The sequence below is a fragment of the Heliangelus exortis genome, chromosome 24, assembly GCF_036169615.1.
Source record: "Heliangelus exortis chromosome 24, bHelExo1.hap1, whole genome shotgun sequence".
NCBI classification, from domain to species: domain Eukaryota; kingdom Metazoa; phylum Chordata; class Aves; order Apodiformes; family Trochilidae; genus Heliangelus; species Heliangelus exortis.
Genome location: NC_092445.1, coordinates 5,449,865 through 5,465,818, shown reverse-complemented (window position 1 = coordinate 5,465,818; position 15,954 = coordinate 5,449,865). Strand labels below are relative to the sequence as shown.

At 60.6% G+C, this 15,954-nt stretch overlaps 2 protein-coding genes across 6 annotated transcripts; one reads left to right on the top strand and one right to left on the bottom strand.

Moving 5' to 3' along the window:
• Positions 1 to 351: 351 nt before the first annotated feature.
• Positions 352 to 3,503, top strand: PEF1 (penta-EF-hand domain containing 1). 5 transcript variants are annotated; one of them, XR_011730474.1, is made up of 7 exons: positions 352 to 459; positions 592 to 787; positions 1,016 to 1,171; positions 1,631 to 1,774; positions 2,351 to 2,620; positions 2,673 to 2,774; positions 2,835 to 3,503. XR_011730474.1 is itself a non-coding variant. In XM_071767680.1 (6 exons), the coding sequence occupies exons 1-5, from the start codon at positions 439 to 441 to the stop codon at positions 2,578 to 2,580; spliced, it is 747 nt and encodes a 248-aa protein (XP_071623781.1). In that variant the 5' UTR covers positions 352 to 438; the 3' UTR covers positions 2,581 to 2,620; positions 2,835 to 3,503. The 5 variants fall into 5 exon arrangements, 3 of the variants coding, with proteins under 3 accessions (XP_071623781.1, XP_071623780.1, XP_071623779.1); XR_011730473.1 differs by having other exon boundaries at positions 2,673 to 2,798; positions 2,829 to 3,503; XM_071767680.1 differs by lacking the exon at positions 2,673 to 2,774.
• Positions 3,504 to 6,312: 2,809 nt separating this feature from the next.
• TINAGL1 (tubulointerstitial nephritis antigen like 1) lies at positions 6,313 to 14,339 on the bottom strand. The gene is made up of 12 exons (XM_071767660.1): positions 14,213 to 14,339; positions 13,347 to 13,678; positions 12,614 to 12,677; positions 10,834 to 10,926; positions 10,625 to 10,739; positions 9,519 to 9,642; positions 9,257 to 9,407; positions 8,757 to 8,940; positions 8,418 to 8,463; positions 7,855 to 7,978; positions 7,380 to 7,425; positions 6,313 to 7,226 (listed from the first exon to the last, which is right to left on the bottom strand). The coding sequence occupies exons 2-12, from the start codon at positions 13,645 to 13,647 to the stop codon at positions 7,086 to 7,088; spliced, it is 1,389 nt and encodes a 462-aa protein (XP_071623761.1). The 5' UTR covers positions 13,648 to 13,678; positions 14,213 to 14,339; the 3' UTR covers positions 6,313 to 7,085.
• Between the last annotated feature and the right edge of the window lie 1,615 nt (positions 14,340 to 15,954).

The window sequence follows — 15,954 nt, the reverse complement described above, 5'->3', positions numbered from 1 at the left end:
CAGCCCTAATGTCAGGAGATCCCAGTCCTAATCCCAGAGGATTCCAGCCCTGATCCTGAGAGGATCCTAGCCCTGCCTGTAGAGGAGCAACTCCTGGAGATATCCCGGGAGAATCCCAGCCCCGCTCCCGGGGGGATCCAGCTCCGGCGGGGATCCGGCGGGGATCCGGCGGGGATCCGGCGGGGATCCGGCGGGGATCCGGCGGGGATCCGGCGGGGATCCGGCGGGGATCCGGCGGGGATCCGGCGGGGATCCGGCGGGGCCGTGTGGGCCCCACCCTCTCTCAGGTTGTTGCCTCTTTAAGGCCACTCCTGTCCCGCGACTTCTCGCGCGGCCCCGCCCAATAAAGAGGGCGTGGCATCGGCTCCACCCTCCCGTCTCAACCAATGGGCGCGCGCTTCACCAGTGACGTCAACGGGGCGGGGCCCTATCGGTGTCATGGCGGCGTATCCGGGGCAGGTGGGGCCGGGGACACAGAGGGGGACCTGGGGGGGTCGGTGCCGAACTACGGGGCACTGCCGGTGCCCGGTTCTCGGTGCCCGGTTCTCGGTGCCCGGTGCCGGTCGCACACCGCACTCTGTCTTTCCCCAGGGCTTCCCCGCAGCAGGACCGCCCCCCGGGAGTCCCTACGGACAGCCCCCGCCCGGGGGTCCCTACGGACAGCCCTCGCCCGGGGGTCCCTACGGACAGCCCCCGCCCGGGGGTCCCTACGGAGGCGGCGGAGCCCCCTACGGACAGCCCGGTCCCTACGGACAGCCCGGGCCGTACGGCGGGGCGGCTCCCGGAGGTGAGGGGGGGTCCCTCGGGGGTGTGTGTGTGTGTGTGTGGGGGGGGGGGGTGTCCTCAGACCCCTTCCTCCGGTGTGGCGGCCCCGGGAGAAGGAGCCGTGGGGTGGGCGCCCCTCGCTCGATTCGGATCAGTTCCTGAAGCAAATGGCGTTGTCCCGGTTCGTTCCTTTCGATCCCTTCTCCCGGGGGTGGTCTGACCCCCACCCTCCCCTTCCCGCCCCGTACAGGCGGTGCCCCCCCGGGCGTGGACCCCGAAGCCTTCTCGTGGTTCCAGGCGGTGGATGCCGATGGCAGCGGGTTCATCTCCGTCCGGGAGCTGAGGCAGGCGTTGGTGAACTCCAACTGGTCAGCGTTCGATGAGGAGACCTGTCTGCTGATGATCAGTGAGCACTGAGACCCTCGCACCCCCCCCGCACACCCTCCCGCACACGCCCCCCCCACACACCCCCCGCACACCTCCTCACCCGGGGAGCTCATTCCTCTGGGGAGCAGCCCCTCTGGAGCCAGAATGGGGCACACACAGCAGCTCCCGGCACCTTCTCGGTGGAGGACGTGTCAGGGGTCTAAAATGATGTGTGGGAAGGGGAACCCACCCCCATCTTCCCCCTCTCCTGGAAATCCAGGGATTAAAGGGAGGGACAGCTCCAGAGGTGCCTCATTCCCCCGTGTGCCCCTGCATTGGGTGTGTGTGGGGTTTTCTACAAAACTTTTGGGACTGGGTGTTGTTGCTTGGTCACGGTCCTGGTGAGGGATGGCTTTTGGGGCTCTGAGGCAGGTCCGGAGATCTCTGGGAATTTCTGCAGCCTGTTCTTGTTCCTGCTCTTTCTTCTCTCCTCCTCCAGACATGTTTGATAAGACCAGGTCGGGACGCATAGACGTGTACGGCTTCTCGGCCTTGCTGCAGTTCATCCAGCAGTGGAGGAACCTCTTCCAGCAGTATGACAGGGACCAGTCAGGCTCCATCAGCTTCCACGAGCTCCAGCAAGGTGGGTGAGGGGCAGAGACACCACCCTGACCCTTCCTGACCTCACTGGGGGGTGGCTCTCCTCCTCTGCTGGGTGTTTATTTCCAGCCTGGCCGGTGCCTCCTCCTGGTGCTGTCTCTGCTCCGTGTCTCTGAGCTCCAAGGTGTGTCCCACACTCCCGTGGCTGCAGCCCACGCCTGGAGCACACTGGGCTGGTGAAACTGGCTGTGGCAGAGCTGGCACTGAGCCCTCTGGTGGGGCAGGAGATGAGGAGCTGCAGCAGGGCTGTGGCCTGAGCTTCCTTCCCTAAGGAACCCCGGGATGCCCTCTCCTTCACCCCCATCCCAAGGGCACGTGGGTTAAACTGCATTTTCTGGGAGGAACTCTTGGGTGTGTGTGTGTGTGTGTGTCTGATGGAGGGGAAAAACGTCTGGAATTCGTGCCTTGGTTTGGTTCCTCCCTCTGGAGAGCCGTGCCCACACACACCCACCACGGGTGGGGGGGCACATGGGGTGTGTGCCAGCACGGGGGGGTGGGGGACACAGCCTCTCTGCCCACCCATTGGGAGGGTTTAATCCCTGTATTTCCTTGCTCCCAGCTTTCTCCCAGATGGGCTACAACCTGAGCCCCCAGTTTAGCCAACTGCTGCTGTCCCGCTACGCCCCCCGAGCCCCCAACCCCAGCATCCAGCTCGACCGCTTCATCCACATCTGCATCCAGCTCCAGAGCATCACCGATGCCTTCCGGGAGAAGGACACAGGGCTGGCGGGACACCTGAGGCTCAGCTACGAGGACTTCCTCACCATGGTTGTCACTCGGATGCTCTGACACCCTGGGACACAGGCTGGGAGCCAGCTGGGAGCTCTGGGTGGGTGTCCCAGAGCTTGGGGTGGTTCTGGGTGGCTCTCCAGGAGCTTCAGGTGGCTCTCCCAGAGCTCTGGCTGGTTCTATGGGCTCTCCCAGAACTCTGGGTGGTTCTTCAGGAGCTCTAGGTGGTTCTCGGGGCTCTCCAGGAATTCCAGGTGGCTGTCCCAGAGCTCTGGGTCGTTCTCAGGGCTCTCCCAGAGCTCTGGGAGCTTTAGGTGGCTCTCCCAGAGCTCTGGGTGGTTCTAGGGCCTCTCCACGAGCTCCAGGCATCCTCAGCCCCATGCTGGGATGTGGCTGTGCCTCCAGAAGAGCCAGCTGATGCCCTGGACTGGCTTTCCAGCCTGCTGGGATCCTCCTGGCTTCAGTTCCTTGTCTCCCAAGCCAAACTGGAGCCCAGTTCTGGGGTCATTCTGGGCAGTAGCCAAACCAGTAGCCCGTGCCATGCTTCCCGGGGAGCATTTCAGTCTTTCATCACCAGAGTCATGCTTAAACCCTCTGCTTGGGATGTCTGTGGTGGAACATCTCTGTCTCAGCACGCTTTTGGGGACTCTGCAGTGACCAAGAGCTGAGCCATCACTTACTGAGCAGCAGGAGGGACACGAGTGCTGGCAGAGCTCATCCCTCCTTGCCTCACAAGCAGCTCTTCCTCCCCAGGAGCACATCCACCCCCTTGGCACTGCTGGAATCACTCCAGCTTTCCTGGGACTCTCCTTTTCTCTCCATGCTGCTGGAATGGACCCCTTTGCTGCAGGATCATCAACACCCACCCCCCTCAAATCCTTGCCAATGTCTGTGCTGATTTGCCTGTCTGCTAAAGCCAAACTTGGAAACGTTTTAGGGCTTATTTTTACAGCTTTGGAATAAAAGGCAGCGTGCACTGGTCACTGGTGGTTTGAGTCCAAGGACATGGCCCTGTGTCACCCCCCAAACCCCTCACCTTGGGTCTGGCAGCAGCTCTGGGTGCAGGGGACACACACACATCCTCCTCCTGTGCCTCTGCCCCTGCTCTGGGCACTCTGCCCCGGGCTCAATGCACGTCCCTGAAGTTCCTTCTTAACTCATTTCACGGCAACTTAAAGAAAATAAAGCCCCAGGGTCCCCTGCTGGGATCCGGTGTAGATCTGACCAGCTCACAGCTGTTTTTTTCTGTGGTTTTGAGGAGATCTGCAGGTGATTAGCCTTTAATTGGCCTCCACCAGAAATCTGAGCCTCCTTTGGAGGGACACGGTGTTACTGCATGTTTGAAGGAATTTTTATAAAGGAAAGCACTGAAAGCAGGCAGTGATTTCTCTGGTGCTTTCTGATTAATGAATACCCAGCTGTGGGCGTTTTCCTCTGCAGCCCAGGGCAGGACTTGATGTTCTGCAGCAATTCTGATCATTCCAGCAATAGTTCTGGTCCTGTCCTCTGGGGTCAGAGCTGCCCGACCTGCCAGGGGTCAGGGAAAGGGTGGGGGGTGGCAGTGGGTAGGGTGTATGTGTCTGTATATATATGTGTGTGTGTGTATGTACACACACATATATGTATACATACTCACACATACATTCATACAGACATACAAATATACATTTCTGCACATATACCCAAATACCCAGGTGTAAAGGCACTGAGGAGTGTCTCTGCATCTGTATATATATATGTGTGTGTGTGGCCGTGTACATACAATTAATAATATATATTTGTAAATTCTATGCTACAGTAAGTGTATATATGTGTAAACAGATCAACACGCTCTAACAGAGTGGAAGGGGGGATCTCTACACAGACATACACAAAAGACACTGGGGTTTGCACACACAGAAACAGGCACTGCGGGGTGTCTGTGTGTATATACACCTATATAAAACACAGTAACAGACACCAGGATATATATATATATTACACATAGAGTAATGAACACTGGGAGATAGATTTTATATAAATATATATAAATATATATGTACACACACAGACAGTAAGACAGACAGAGTAACAAACATTATGGGTTGTGTACATATGTACATGTGTACATGTACACATAAACCAGGCACTGTGGGGTGATATATACACACACAAACACACATAGTAACAAACAGTGTGGGAAATATTTATATATACAAAGATATATACATAAACACAGAGTAAAAGGCACTATGGGGGGTGTGTGTATAAAAAAAAAACAAACCAAACAAACCACACGTGTATGCACACACACACGGAGAATAACAGGCACTGTGTGTGGGGGGGTATATATATACATACACACACAGGGTAATACATTGTGGGGTGTGTACATATATATTTATATATATATTATAAATGAACTCACAGTGTCTGTCAGGGTGTATGTGCGTACACATACAGTCCACTGTGTTTGTTAGCGTATATGTTTATATATGTGTATATATCCTACAGATACCTCACAGTGTCTGCTAGCGTGTGTGTGTGTATATCCCAAAGTGTTCCTTAATGTGTGTGTGTGTGTATATATATATATATATAGAGAGAGAGAGAGAGAAATATATCCCTCAGTGTTGGTTAATGTGTGTGTATAGACAGTTGATAGATATCCCAGCCTTTGTTACTCTGTGTGTGTGTGCGTGGGAGGGGATTTTTTTATATATATATATATGTGTGTATGTGTGTATCCCCCACTGTGCGTTAGTGTGTGTGTAGATATAGATATACCCCAAAGTATTTGTTAATGTGTGTATGTGTGTATATATATATATGTGTATATATATATGTATATATATGTATATATAGCTATATATCCCACAGTGTCTGTTAATATGTATATAAACTATTTATCCCAGTGTCTGTTAATGTGTGTGTGTGTGTATATAGATTAGATAGACAGGTAGACACAAACACAGATATACACACACACACACACATATATATATATAAATATATGTATATGTATGTATATGTGTGTATATATATATATACACATATATATGTGCATGCACGTGTACACACTCCATGGTGTCATGTGACAATGTGCGCCCACACGTGTGTCTCGGGGGTGTGTCTGCACATGTGTGTCTCAGGGGTGTGTGTGCACACACGTGTGTCTCAGGGCCGTGTGTGTGCGCACATCCGTGTCCCGGTGTGCACACACGTCCCCTGCAGTACCTCCCGTCTCCGCCAGGTGGCGGCCTCCCTGCGCTGGGTGCGGTGACCCCGGGGGGTCCGGAGGTGTCGGGGCAGCGAAGGGAGGCGATAAATACATAAAAATTAAAAAAAACCCAAAAATTTAATCGCCATGGGACTGCTCTGCTGTCCCCACCCCTCCCGTGGCCCTGTTGCGGTTGCCCGTGTGGTTGTGGTGGCAGTCCTGGTGATGGTGGCACTATTGGGTGACGGTGGCATTGCCGGCAGCAGTGGCCTCGGTGGCTCTGGTGACACTTCTCACGCTGATGGCAACCGTCTGACCATGGCTGCACGCTCCTCCACAGTGTCACCCCTGGCTTGATGGCAGCTGTGGTGGCCCCAGTGGCTGCGCGTGCCCGTGTCAGGTCCAGCGCTGGCCCCCGGTGCTGTCCGGGTGACGGGGGGGCCGGAAGGCACACAATGAGCGGGGCCTTATCTCACCCCCCCAGCCCTTCCTGGGGCCACGGCTGGGTCCCCCCCCGGGACAGGGTAAGGGGGACAATAAGGCCACACACCCACCCGTACCGACGGCTGGAAAGGAGCAGCCCCTGCTGGCACTGAGGATTCAGTAAGTTTATTTACAAATAATAAAAAGCAAAATAAATACAAAAAAAGTCTTAAAAGTACAGCCCAGGATGCGGGGGGGGGGTGGGGAAAGGCAGGGGGACCCGGGCTGTGTTACTTCGTGGTCCCCAGTTGTGGCCCCACCAGGACGGTGACAATGCAGGACTGAGCCCTTCCCTGTCCTCGGGAGGAGGGGGCAGGGGCCATAGCACCAAAGGGACGGGCAGGGAGGACGGTGGGACCCCAACTCCAGCTGGCAACACCCAGCCTTGGGGCTCCTCCATCCCTGGGGGCACAGATGACCCCTCTGGGCATCACTGGGTTTAACCCCCTGCTCCAGGGCTGCCTGGGAAGAGGGGAGCTGGAGGGGAGACAGGGGGATGCAGAGCCCCGGGGGTCCCACTGCAGGGCTCTCCCATCCCCCTGCCAGTGGGTGGTGAAGTCATTCGGGGGGCATCCACCTCTGGAGGAGCCCCCAAAGCCCGGGAAGCCCCCAGCAGAGGATTAGGGGGTAAATCCCCTGGGATGCAGGAGCAGCCCCCGGCCACACGCCCCGCTGCACCCAGCTGCTGTGTCAGCACAGTGGGGACAAACAGCCCCCAGGGATGGGGACCCACGGGACAGTCCCAGCCCCCTGCCCCATGGCACAGGGGGGTCCCACCCCACGGGTGCCCTCAGGATGGGACAGAGGGGCTGCAGCGTGGGGTAGAGTCCTCATGGGGACAAGGACATCCAGGTGGTGGTGGGGGCTGTGGGCACCAGGACCCTCACTTGTGGGGCATGTCCTCCACACTGACACGGCCCCAGACCCCCACCACAAAGGTCTCCACCTCGCACTCGTTGACCCCACGGGCGATGCGGAAGTGTCCACCCTCACCCCACGTTGTGCCCCACGAGTTGGCTGCCGTCTGCAGAGGGGACAGGGGAGACACAGTCACTGCTGGGTGGCCCTGCTGAAAAACTACTCCCCCCACCCCCCTGTCCCCAGGCTGGATCCCACCGAGACATTTGCAAAGCAAGGACTGAGCCCCAGCAAACTCCTGGCACCCACCAACACTCACCCAGTATTTTTGGGTCTGGCCATCAGGCAGCTGCTCCTCTCCCCACCTGCAGCAGGAGAGGAGGTTGGTGAGTGGGGGTCCCCAAGCACCACATTAGCAGGGTGCGGGGTTGACCCCACTCATTTCCTGGCCCCGGCACCTCCCCAGAGGCCAGGCCAAGATATTTACATCCGTTCCCGAAATACAGGCAGGAATATTTAGCCATGAGGAGGAGGAAGGAAGCCGCCAGCACAGGGCAGCCTCCCCGCTCCCTTCCTCAGGCTCTGCACCTCCATCCCACCTCCCTCCTTCAAAGGAGCTGAGCACAGCACACTCATGTCACTTGTGGGGCAGCCCCTGGCAGGGCTCCCCAGCATCACACCCTGCACCCTCCTTCCCTCCCCCTGCCTGAAGGAAACACCTTCCCTCCCACAAAGGAGAAAACTCCCTCCCAGAGCAGGGATCTCAATACCCCCCCAAAGCCCCACACACCTACCCAGTGATTTTGACCGAGTGGGTCCCGTGTCTCTGGTGCTTTGGCCCCTTCCCCTCAGCTACGGGTGTGTGCCGATAGATCCCACTCTTGTACATGAAGAAATCCTCGTGCACCTCCAGGATGGCTGCAGGCAGGGGGACAGGGGCTGAGGACACTGTCCCTGTTCTGAGGGCAGGGGGCTGTGTCCCTCCCCAGGGAGGAGGATATGGGCACTGGGGACACAGGGCATCACCCAGGAGGAGGGAAGGGAGCAGCTGGATCCTCCCCCTAGGCAATGTGACAAGACTTGGAAGAGGATTAAAAATAAAAAATAAATTAAAGCAAAACCAGCTGCTGAGACAGAGATTAAAGCTGAGGAGTTAATGAGCAACAAGTGCCCGTGGGGGTGGGCAGCGTGACGGACACCCCGGGGCATGGGCTAAACATTAAACGGGGAGAGCAGCAGAGGGGGGGACTGGAGAGCAGCTGGGGGGGTGGTCCTGCTCCCCACCAACCTCACCCCCCAGCCCATTGCAGCACCCAGTTCTGGGGTACACAGGGGGGTGCCCATGCCAGCTCCCTACCTTGCACGGGGCCATTCTCCAGCAGCTCCTTCATGATCTCCTTCTCCTGCAAGCACAGAGTAGGGTGGGACTGGGTCTGGGACCCCCAGCACTGCCCCTCCCGCCCCCCAAACAGAGGTGTCTGGGAGATGGGAATGGGTGGAGGAAATGGCATGGCAGGGCAGAGCTGCCCCCCCCGGGGCTCTGCAGTGGGGTTTTCCCAGCTTCACTTCCAAAACTTGGCTTTCCCAGGCAAACCACCCCAAGCCAAGCTCCCCACACCAAAGAGCTCCTCCTTCACCTGAGCTGGCAGGCTTTTCCCCATCCCATCCCATCCCACCCCATCCCGTGGGCACTCACGCTGGAGGAGAGGCGGTAGGCAGGGGTGGATTGGTAGATGTCGTTGGCATGGGTCTGGGGGTTGGGGCAGTGTGCCGTGGCCTGACGCTTGCCCCTGCCCGTGGAGCGGCTGTGCATCATGCAGGGCTGTGCTGCTGGGTGGCTCTCCTGGCTGGTGAAGGGGTAGCACTCGTCTGTCACCACCCTGTGCACCAGAGACAAGGACATGAGGAGGGGAAGGACCACCCGGCATAATCCCCAAAACCCTCTCTCCAAGAGACCCCTTTATCCTCCAAACGCTTTATCCTGAAGACCTCCCTCACCCTAAAGACCTCTTTACCCTAAAGACCCCTCTTGCCTTAAAGAACCCTTTATCCTACAGACCCCTCTCCATCCCCCCTGGTCTCCTTGTTCCCCAAGGGACAGGATGCACACGTGGCACCCTCGGTGCTGATCCCAGGCTCTCTCCAGGTAACCACAGCCTTGAACCTCCTTTTCCCCCCAATCCCATCCCCACTCACCCCCTCCGGCGCAGGTACCACCAGGCACCATCCAGCCTCCCCCCACTGCAGCCCCGCTGGTTGCGGGTGTCACAGGACAGGAGGTTTTGGGGTGACAGGGCGGGTGTCATGTGTCCCATGGAGTGGATGGAGATGCGGTCCGAGGCGACAGCTGGGAGCAAGGAGGGGTTCAGGGCATGGTGGGTGCTCCCCCAGGGCCTGCCCCGCTCCCTGGCCATGCAGTCCCTGTTGGCCACCCTGTCCCCATCCCATCCCATCCCACCTGCTGTGGAGAAAGCCCAGGAACCAGCACAGTTGCCCTGGTCCAGGGGCTCGTGGATCATCCCTGGCCACTTGGCAGCTGCATCGAAGTGTCGGGGCAGAACCTCGTTGGAGTCCACGTTCATCTGCAGAGGCAGAGCAAGAGGTGAAGGGTGGGTGCTCACAGCATGGGGACACCCCTGCTTTCCCACCCCCCCCTCCCCCCCCCCCCTCCCCCACTGCCTGCAGCAGCCCATCCCCAGATGGGGGATCCTCAGACCCAGACTTAGCAGCCCCCAGCCCCACTACTGGACCCCCCCAGGAGGAGGGCACCCATAACACTGACTGAGAGCAACCAGGATTTGGGTGCTTCCTTGTCCCACAGCAGCCAGATCCTTCAACTTCTCCCCAAATTTGGGCTCCTCAGCCCTGGCAGTTCCTGGGGCAACAACAGCACTGAGTGTGGTGTTGGGTTGCTCTACTCAGCCACAAATGCACAGCACTGGGTGTCTTGAGCCCCTCAGTGTGGCCTCTGGCTCACGGCCAGCCTTTCCGCTTCAAGGAGGGGACGGGGGGGACGGTGCCCCCACCCTGGCTGTGCACAGCTCACCCTTCCTGGGGAGGACACAGCACGCAGCTTATCCCAGTGCAGGAAACGCCTCTAAAATTAAACCTTGCTGGAGTCAAGGCCATGGCACATCACTCCCCCCCAGCCAGATCCCACGGGACCCCCAGCTGCTGCCCACCCCCACTGGGGGGGGGATGGTTTTGGGGGCAGGCACCCCCTGCTCTCAAAGCACTGGTGTTGCTGGCTCTGCCGACTCAGCAGCTGGGGGACTGGCTTTCCGATGGGAAAGCAGCACGGAGGAGAGGGGGAAAAAACAACACTGGGCAGGCAGGGATTGTCAGGGGGAATTTGCTGAGCTTCTGTCTCCAAACACAAGGGCTGCCCACAGCACCCACCCGGCACGGCCCCTTCCCTGCCTCCCCCCCCTGCCTGCTGAGCCCCTTTCCCAGGGTCGGGGACACTGCAGGGACATGGCCAGCTGATGGGATGAAGCCAATGGGACAGGCAGGCTCAATGCCTGGCATGCCTCAGTTTCCCCTTGCTGCCGAGGGGTGACTCACGTGCATCTCGTTCATGTTCATGACGGTGGGGGAGGGTCTGATGGTCCCCAGGCGGTGCCGGATCCCGTCCTCCAGCGTCATGCCCCAAAACTGGCTGTAGTTGGCAGCTCTCCAGCTGTGTGGCAAGAGGGGGAGTTCATCAGGGACACCCCAAAAAGCTTCAAGGGGCAAAGCATCCCTTCCCCCTCCTCCCAGTGCCCCGTCCTTACCCGTAACTGCCCCTGTTGATGGCATCAATCAACTCCCCATCCATCAGGCACGCGTGGTCCTCGCACTGCCACTGCCCCCCGGGGACACAGGTGCTGCAGGGGGGTGGCATCAGAAGGGACACTCAGACAGGGAGGGACCTCGGGCACCCTGGGTGAGTGCTGCAGCCCTGTCCCCCTTTATGGGCAGCCAGCAAGGCTGCTCCAGGGTCTGCAGGTGACTTGGCACCTGGGGAACAGGTGATGCTGGTCCAGGAGCCAGCAGGTAGCCCCCTGCGTGGCTCTGGGGCTGTCCCCCCCCTCCCTGCCCCAGTCCCTGCAGGAGCCCAGAGGGCAGGCAAAGCATGGGACTGAAAATCAGCTGAAATGCAGCCAGGCCTGCAGACTTCAGGGCAGGATGCCAGCCAGCCTGGGGATGGGACTCAGGGACAGCTGTCCCCCCACCCCCCTGGGACAAGCCACTCTGGCTCAGCCAGGAGCCCTGCAGCACCCATGGGGAGACCCAGGCAGGGGTTGGGCTGGGTGGGCATGTGCCGGGTCTGGGACCTCCTGGGGAGCCCTGTGCTCCCCCCACTCAGCCAGCAATGCTTGGCATGTTCCCTCCTGCCCAATTCCCGGCACACTCTTCCCTTTTATGGAGCCATGTGAGGCTGGAGCTTTGGCCCAGCCCCTGCCCCAATCCCACCAGCAGCACCTGCACCCCCCACCCCTCAGTGCCCCCCCCATCCCCAAGCTGCATTGGTGACCCCACATCTGGCTGTTACCTCCATGGGGGGGGGTCCCATGGTAGCTCCCAGGGTGCAGCCAGCTGGCTGCTCACAGCAGCCCCCTCTGATTCACCCAGGCATTCCGTTTGCCCCTCACCAACCCTCCCAGCAGACGGGTGGGGACTCAGTCTGGGGTGAAGCTCTGCAGGAATTGCTGCTCTGCAGGTGCCAAGTGTGGGGGAAGAAAGTTCTGGCAGAGGAGCCTCAGCCCACGAGTGCTGTCGGGGAACAGATGCTTTCCCAGGAGCAGAGAGTTCACAGCTCAGGGTCCTCAACCTCCCTTCCCCAGGGCTTGGGGACAATCAATCTCCAGCCACAGTCCCAGAGAAACATGGGGTGGCAATGGGGGGGGCCTCAGGGAGGGGGTTGAGGTGGCTTTCCCCCTCTAGCTCCAGCACGCATGCCTGCACACACGTGTGCACACACACGTGCTCGTGCCCTCACACACCCCACACAGAGCCTTTGATCTCCCTTATCTGCTGCATCGCGGGGAGGCAGCCAGCCCCGCCGTGTTTGCTCCCTGTCTAAGGGCAGATCCCTGCCTGCAGGTTCCCCTATCCCCCACACCTCTGGGATGCCATTAATACCACTGCAGCCCTTCCCAGATAAACCCCACGCTCACACCAAGGGCGAGCTCCTGGCACCCAGGCAGAGGCAGAGCCGGACTGCAGCCGCCTGGCAGGGAGCCTCCAGCTGCAGACACGTCCCGTCAGGCTTGGGCAAGCTGGGCTAGTGTGGCTACAAAAAACCCCAGCAGCACCAGGCCCACGTGCTCGCCCGGCAGAGCGAGCAGTTCCCACAAAGGCATATGCCAAAATCTGGGAGAGGCTCGAGGCCCCGGGCTCTCTGCTCCCAATATGCTGGAGCAAAAGCGTTTGGCACTGGCTCCCACCACCCAGCTCGGGTCCTGGGCTCCTGCTCCTGGAGCGGGCTGCAGGCAGCCCCAGCACTTGCAGACCCCCCCAGACCTCTCTCCGTGGGTGGGCAGGTGCTGGGGGTGTCCCCATGGCACTCACCACAGGTTGCAGTTCTCCTGGTACGTGGCTCCAGTGGGGAAGCTGCGGCCAGCACGGGCACAACCTGGATGGGAGAGGGGAGGGTGGTGGTGAGCACCTCCCTGTGCAGGGACCAGCACCCCCATGGCTCCAGGGAGAGAAATAAACACAGTCCTTAAAGCCAAGCAGTGCCCAGCAATAGGGATCAGCCCCAGGGCAGGAGCAGGGCTGGCCCAGCACGGGGAGGGTTAACAGGGGGGGTCTGGCAGGCACAGCCTGGCGGGACAGGGATAAAGGGGCCAGTTGTACCCAGAAGCTGGCTCTGCTCTGCAGGGACTTCTTAGAAAGCCTTGTGCTGTGCAGTGGGGGCTGTCCGTGCCCCCCTCACCCCCAGGAGCCCACACCAGCTGCTGGGGGGGTTAAGTCAAGGCCAGCGCCCACCTGCCCCAGACATGACCAGGAAAGCTGGGGTGGAGCCCCCCTGCCCTCTGCTCTGACCTCCACCCTCCTGTCCCTGCAACCCCACCCATGGAAAGGTGCAGAGGACAGGCTGTGGGTGCTTCCAGCCCTGTTTCTGGGAGCCTGGCCCCAGCCCAGCCACTTTGCTCGAGTTTCCCCAGCTCCCAGGGGTTGGGAGTGGCTGTGCAGCACGGGCAGGGCTGAGGGGGAGCTGCACCCACCATCCCGAAGGGAACCAGGGGCATCACACAGGGCACCCACAGACCCCTGCCCGGCTGGGCTGGAGGTGCCTCACCTGGAGATTTGGGAAAGGGTGCCGGGATGCCCAGGCAGTACTCCCAGAAGTCAGGGCAGCAGTCAGAGACGGTGCGGTTGCAGAAGAGGTCACAGTAGCAGAGGGTGTCATGGTAGGGTACGGTGCAGCCGTCGTCGCGGCCGCGGCAGCAGACATCCCCTCGCTGGCAGTAGGAGCCCCCGGCATCGTAGACCCCGTGCTCGTACAAGCCGGGGGCCAACTCCCGGCGGGTGCGGACCCGGGCAGCCCGAGAAGCCTGGGCCAGTAGCCAGAGGCAGAGCAGGGCCCGCAGCAGGCCCATGGTGCCAGCAGTGTCCCCAGACTAGCAGCTGCTGGAGGGGAAGAACATCGAGCGGGTGGGGGGGCAGCCAGGGGTCCTGTGGGCACAGGGCAGCTCCGTACTCTGCCCCAGCCCCACCCCAGCCAGCACCCAGCACACTGAGACCCGTCCGGGGGCATCTTGGCCCCCACAAAGCCTCCCCCAGAACGCTCAAAGTCCTCAGGCTTCTTTACTCCTCTTGCGACCACCCCAGCTGGGAGGAACCTCAGCGCAATGCCCCAAACTCCGGCTGCCCCTGGGTGATCACTCCCGGGGCAACCGAGGGGCCCCACGGCCACCCACCCTTCACCCCCCCCTGCTCCAAAACCAAAACTCCGGCGGGACGGAACCCTCCAGGGCAGGCGGGAGGGGCTGCCCGGGCCCCAACGCCAGCCCCAGTTGCGGCGGCAGTGCGGGCAGTGCGATGAGCTGCCGGGTCTCAGCCCAGGGGGTCGGAGGGGTGTGTGGTTAGCCCAGAGAACCCACCGGAGAAACCGCGGGGCAGGACCCCCGATCACCATCACCACCACCACCCCCCCGCCCGTACCTGCCGCGCCCGCCGCTCCGCTCCGCCGAGCCCCTCCCCCGGTCCCGCCGCTCCTTATAGCCGCGCCCCGGCCGGGGGGGCGTGGGGAGGTGCCCGGGGCAGCTGCGCTCCGGCCGGGCAGTGCTGCCGCTGCCCCTCCCCGGGAGGAGAGGAGAGGGGCGGGGCGGGGGTCGAGCCCGGGGCTGCCCTCGGAGCGGGGAAGAGAAAATCTGATGGTCCGCGGTGGCAAACCCCCCCGATCCAGTTCCTCCAGCACCTGCCCCCTGTGCCCTTTGTAAAATAGGGAGGGGTCCCTTCCACCCAGCCCCTTCCTCCCCACCCCCACCTCTGCTTCGTACAGGGGATTCCCCACTGCTGCCCGGGACAGGTGAGGAGAGGAAAGGGGGAGGGGGGCTGCATGACTCCCTCCTCCCAGCACCCCTGCTTCAGTGGGGGCAGCTGGATGAAAGTGAGACGGGGACATTCCAGCACAGCCCAGGACAGAGTTGCTGTCACTTGAAGTCTGTTCTGTGTCCCCACTGCCAGTGTCCAAGCCAAGTGTTCCAGACCCAGGAAGAGGGGTCTTGGCCATCCCATGGGCTCCAGTTCCCCCCTCAGCACCCACAATCACTGCAGGGCTTCAGCTGCCAGTCCCAGGACTCCTGCTTGGCTCTGTCCCGTGAGGAGCATCCCAGCTGCTGCCAAAGGATTCCTCGAAGATGCCTCATGGCAGCCAGGACAGGAGGCACCAAGGGTGACAAGGAGAGCAGGGTTCCCTGGGGGGGAGTGGGGTTCCCCGGTGGCTGAACCACCAACCCCCGGTGGTTCCCCTGGGCAGGGGCTGAGCCCAGGACCCCGGGCTGGAGGGCTCCCAGGTCTGCACCCTGATAATGCAGTGGGTCAGGGTGTGCTTGCACCCCACTGCCCATGTGTGGGGGGCACCACACCCGACCAGGCAGGAGCACTGCCTGCCCCCCCAGGACCCCAGCATGGTCTGGGTGCCTAAATGAGGGTCCTGCAAGAGACCCACATGCTGGGACCCCCACCCAGCTGCAGGGTCAGGGCTCTGGGAAGGGCCTTTTCCTGTGAGCATGGCCTTGGGCAGAGCATGACAAGCTGGAGAGCTGCTGAGAGCCTCAGGAAGGAACTTGGGTCCGTCCTGGAGTCCAGTCCGACTGTCTCCAACCACACGTACTTTCTCCATGACTGGACTGATAGGAATCCAGAGTGAGTCACAAATTCCCCAAGACCCCTCAGGGGACAAAGCAAAGCCACTGGTGAAAAGGACATCCCCAGCTTGTTGCTCCTTGTGCTCCTGCCAGCTGCCTGGCAGCCGCTGAGGATGTCGTGGGGTGCTTGGCAACAGAGCTGGCCCCTTCCTGTCCCCCCCCTTCCCTGCCTGATATGGGCTCATGTGTGGAGGCGGGAGTGCTGATGCCCCCCCCCCCCCATCATCCCCTTCCTCTGGCCACGCTCAGTGTCCCAAGCGTCACTCTTGGTGGGACACAGTGAACCAGCACCGCAGGGTCACAGCTGGCTGCGTCCCTCTGACGCTGGCATTGCCCTCCCTGTGTGTCCCTGCTGGCCGTGCTTGTCCCTTCTCTGGGGAGTGGCACACATGGGGAGCCAAGGTGGAGAGGGACAAAGTCCAGCCCAGGCACCTTGGGCTCACGTGGAGTGGGATGGAGAGATGTGGGCTGGCACAATCCCTGCCCTGGCCACCTCCACCTGCGGCTGCTCTGGGGGAAGAAGGACCCAGCACC

Bases quoted from the DNA above. Each gene is read 5' to 3' on its own strand.
- PEF1 (XM_071767680.1), top strand. From the start codon at position 439: ATGGCGGCGTATCCGGGGCAG. The intron at 1,172-1,630 runs GTGAGCACTGAG...CTCCTCCTCCAG, and splicing joins GACCTGTCTGCTGATGATCA to ACATGTTTGATAAGACCAGG. The intron at 1,775-2,350 runs GTGGGTGAGGGG...CCTTGCTCCCAG, and splicing joins CTTCCACGAGCTCCAGCAAG to CTTTCTCCCAGATGGGCTAC.
- TINAGL1 (XM_071767660.1), bottom strand. From the start codon at position 13,647: ATGGGCCTGCTGCGGGCCCTGCTCTGCCTCTGGCTACTGGCCCAGGCT. The intron at 12,678-13,346 runs GTGAGGCACCTC...TCTCCCATCCAG, and splicing joins ACCCTTTCCCAAATCTCCAG to GTTGTGCCCGTGCTGGCCGC. The intron at 10,740-10,833 runs GTAAGGACGGGG...CTTGCCACACAG, and splicing joins ATCAACAGGGGCAGTTACGG to CTGGAGAGCTGCCAACTACA.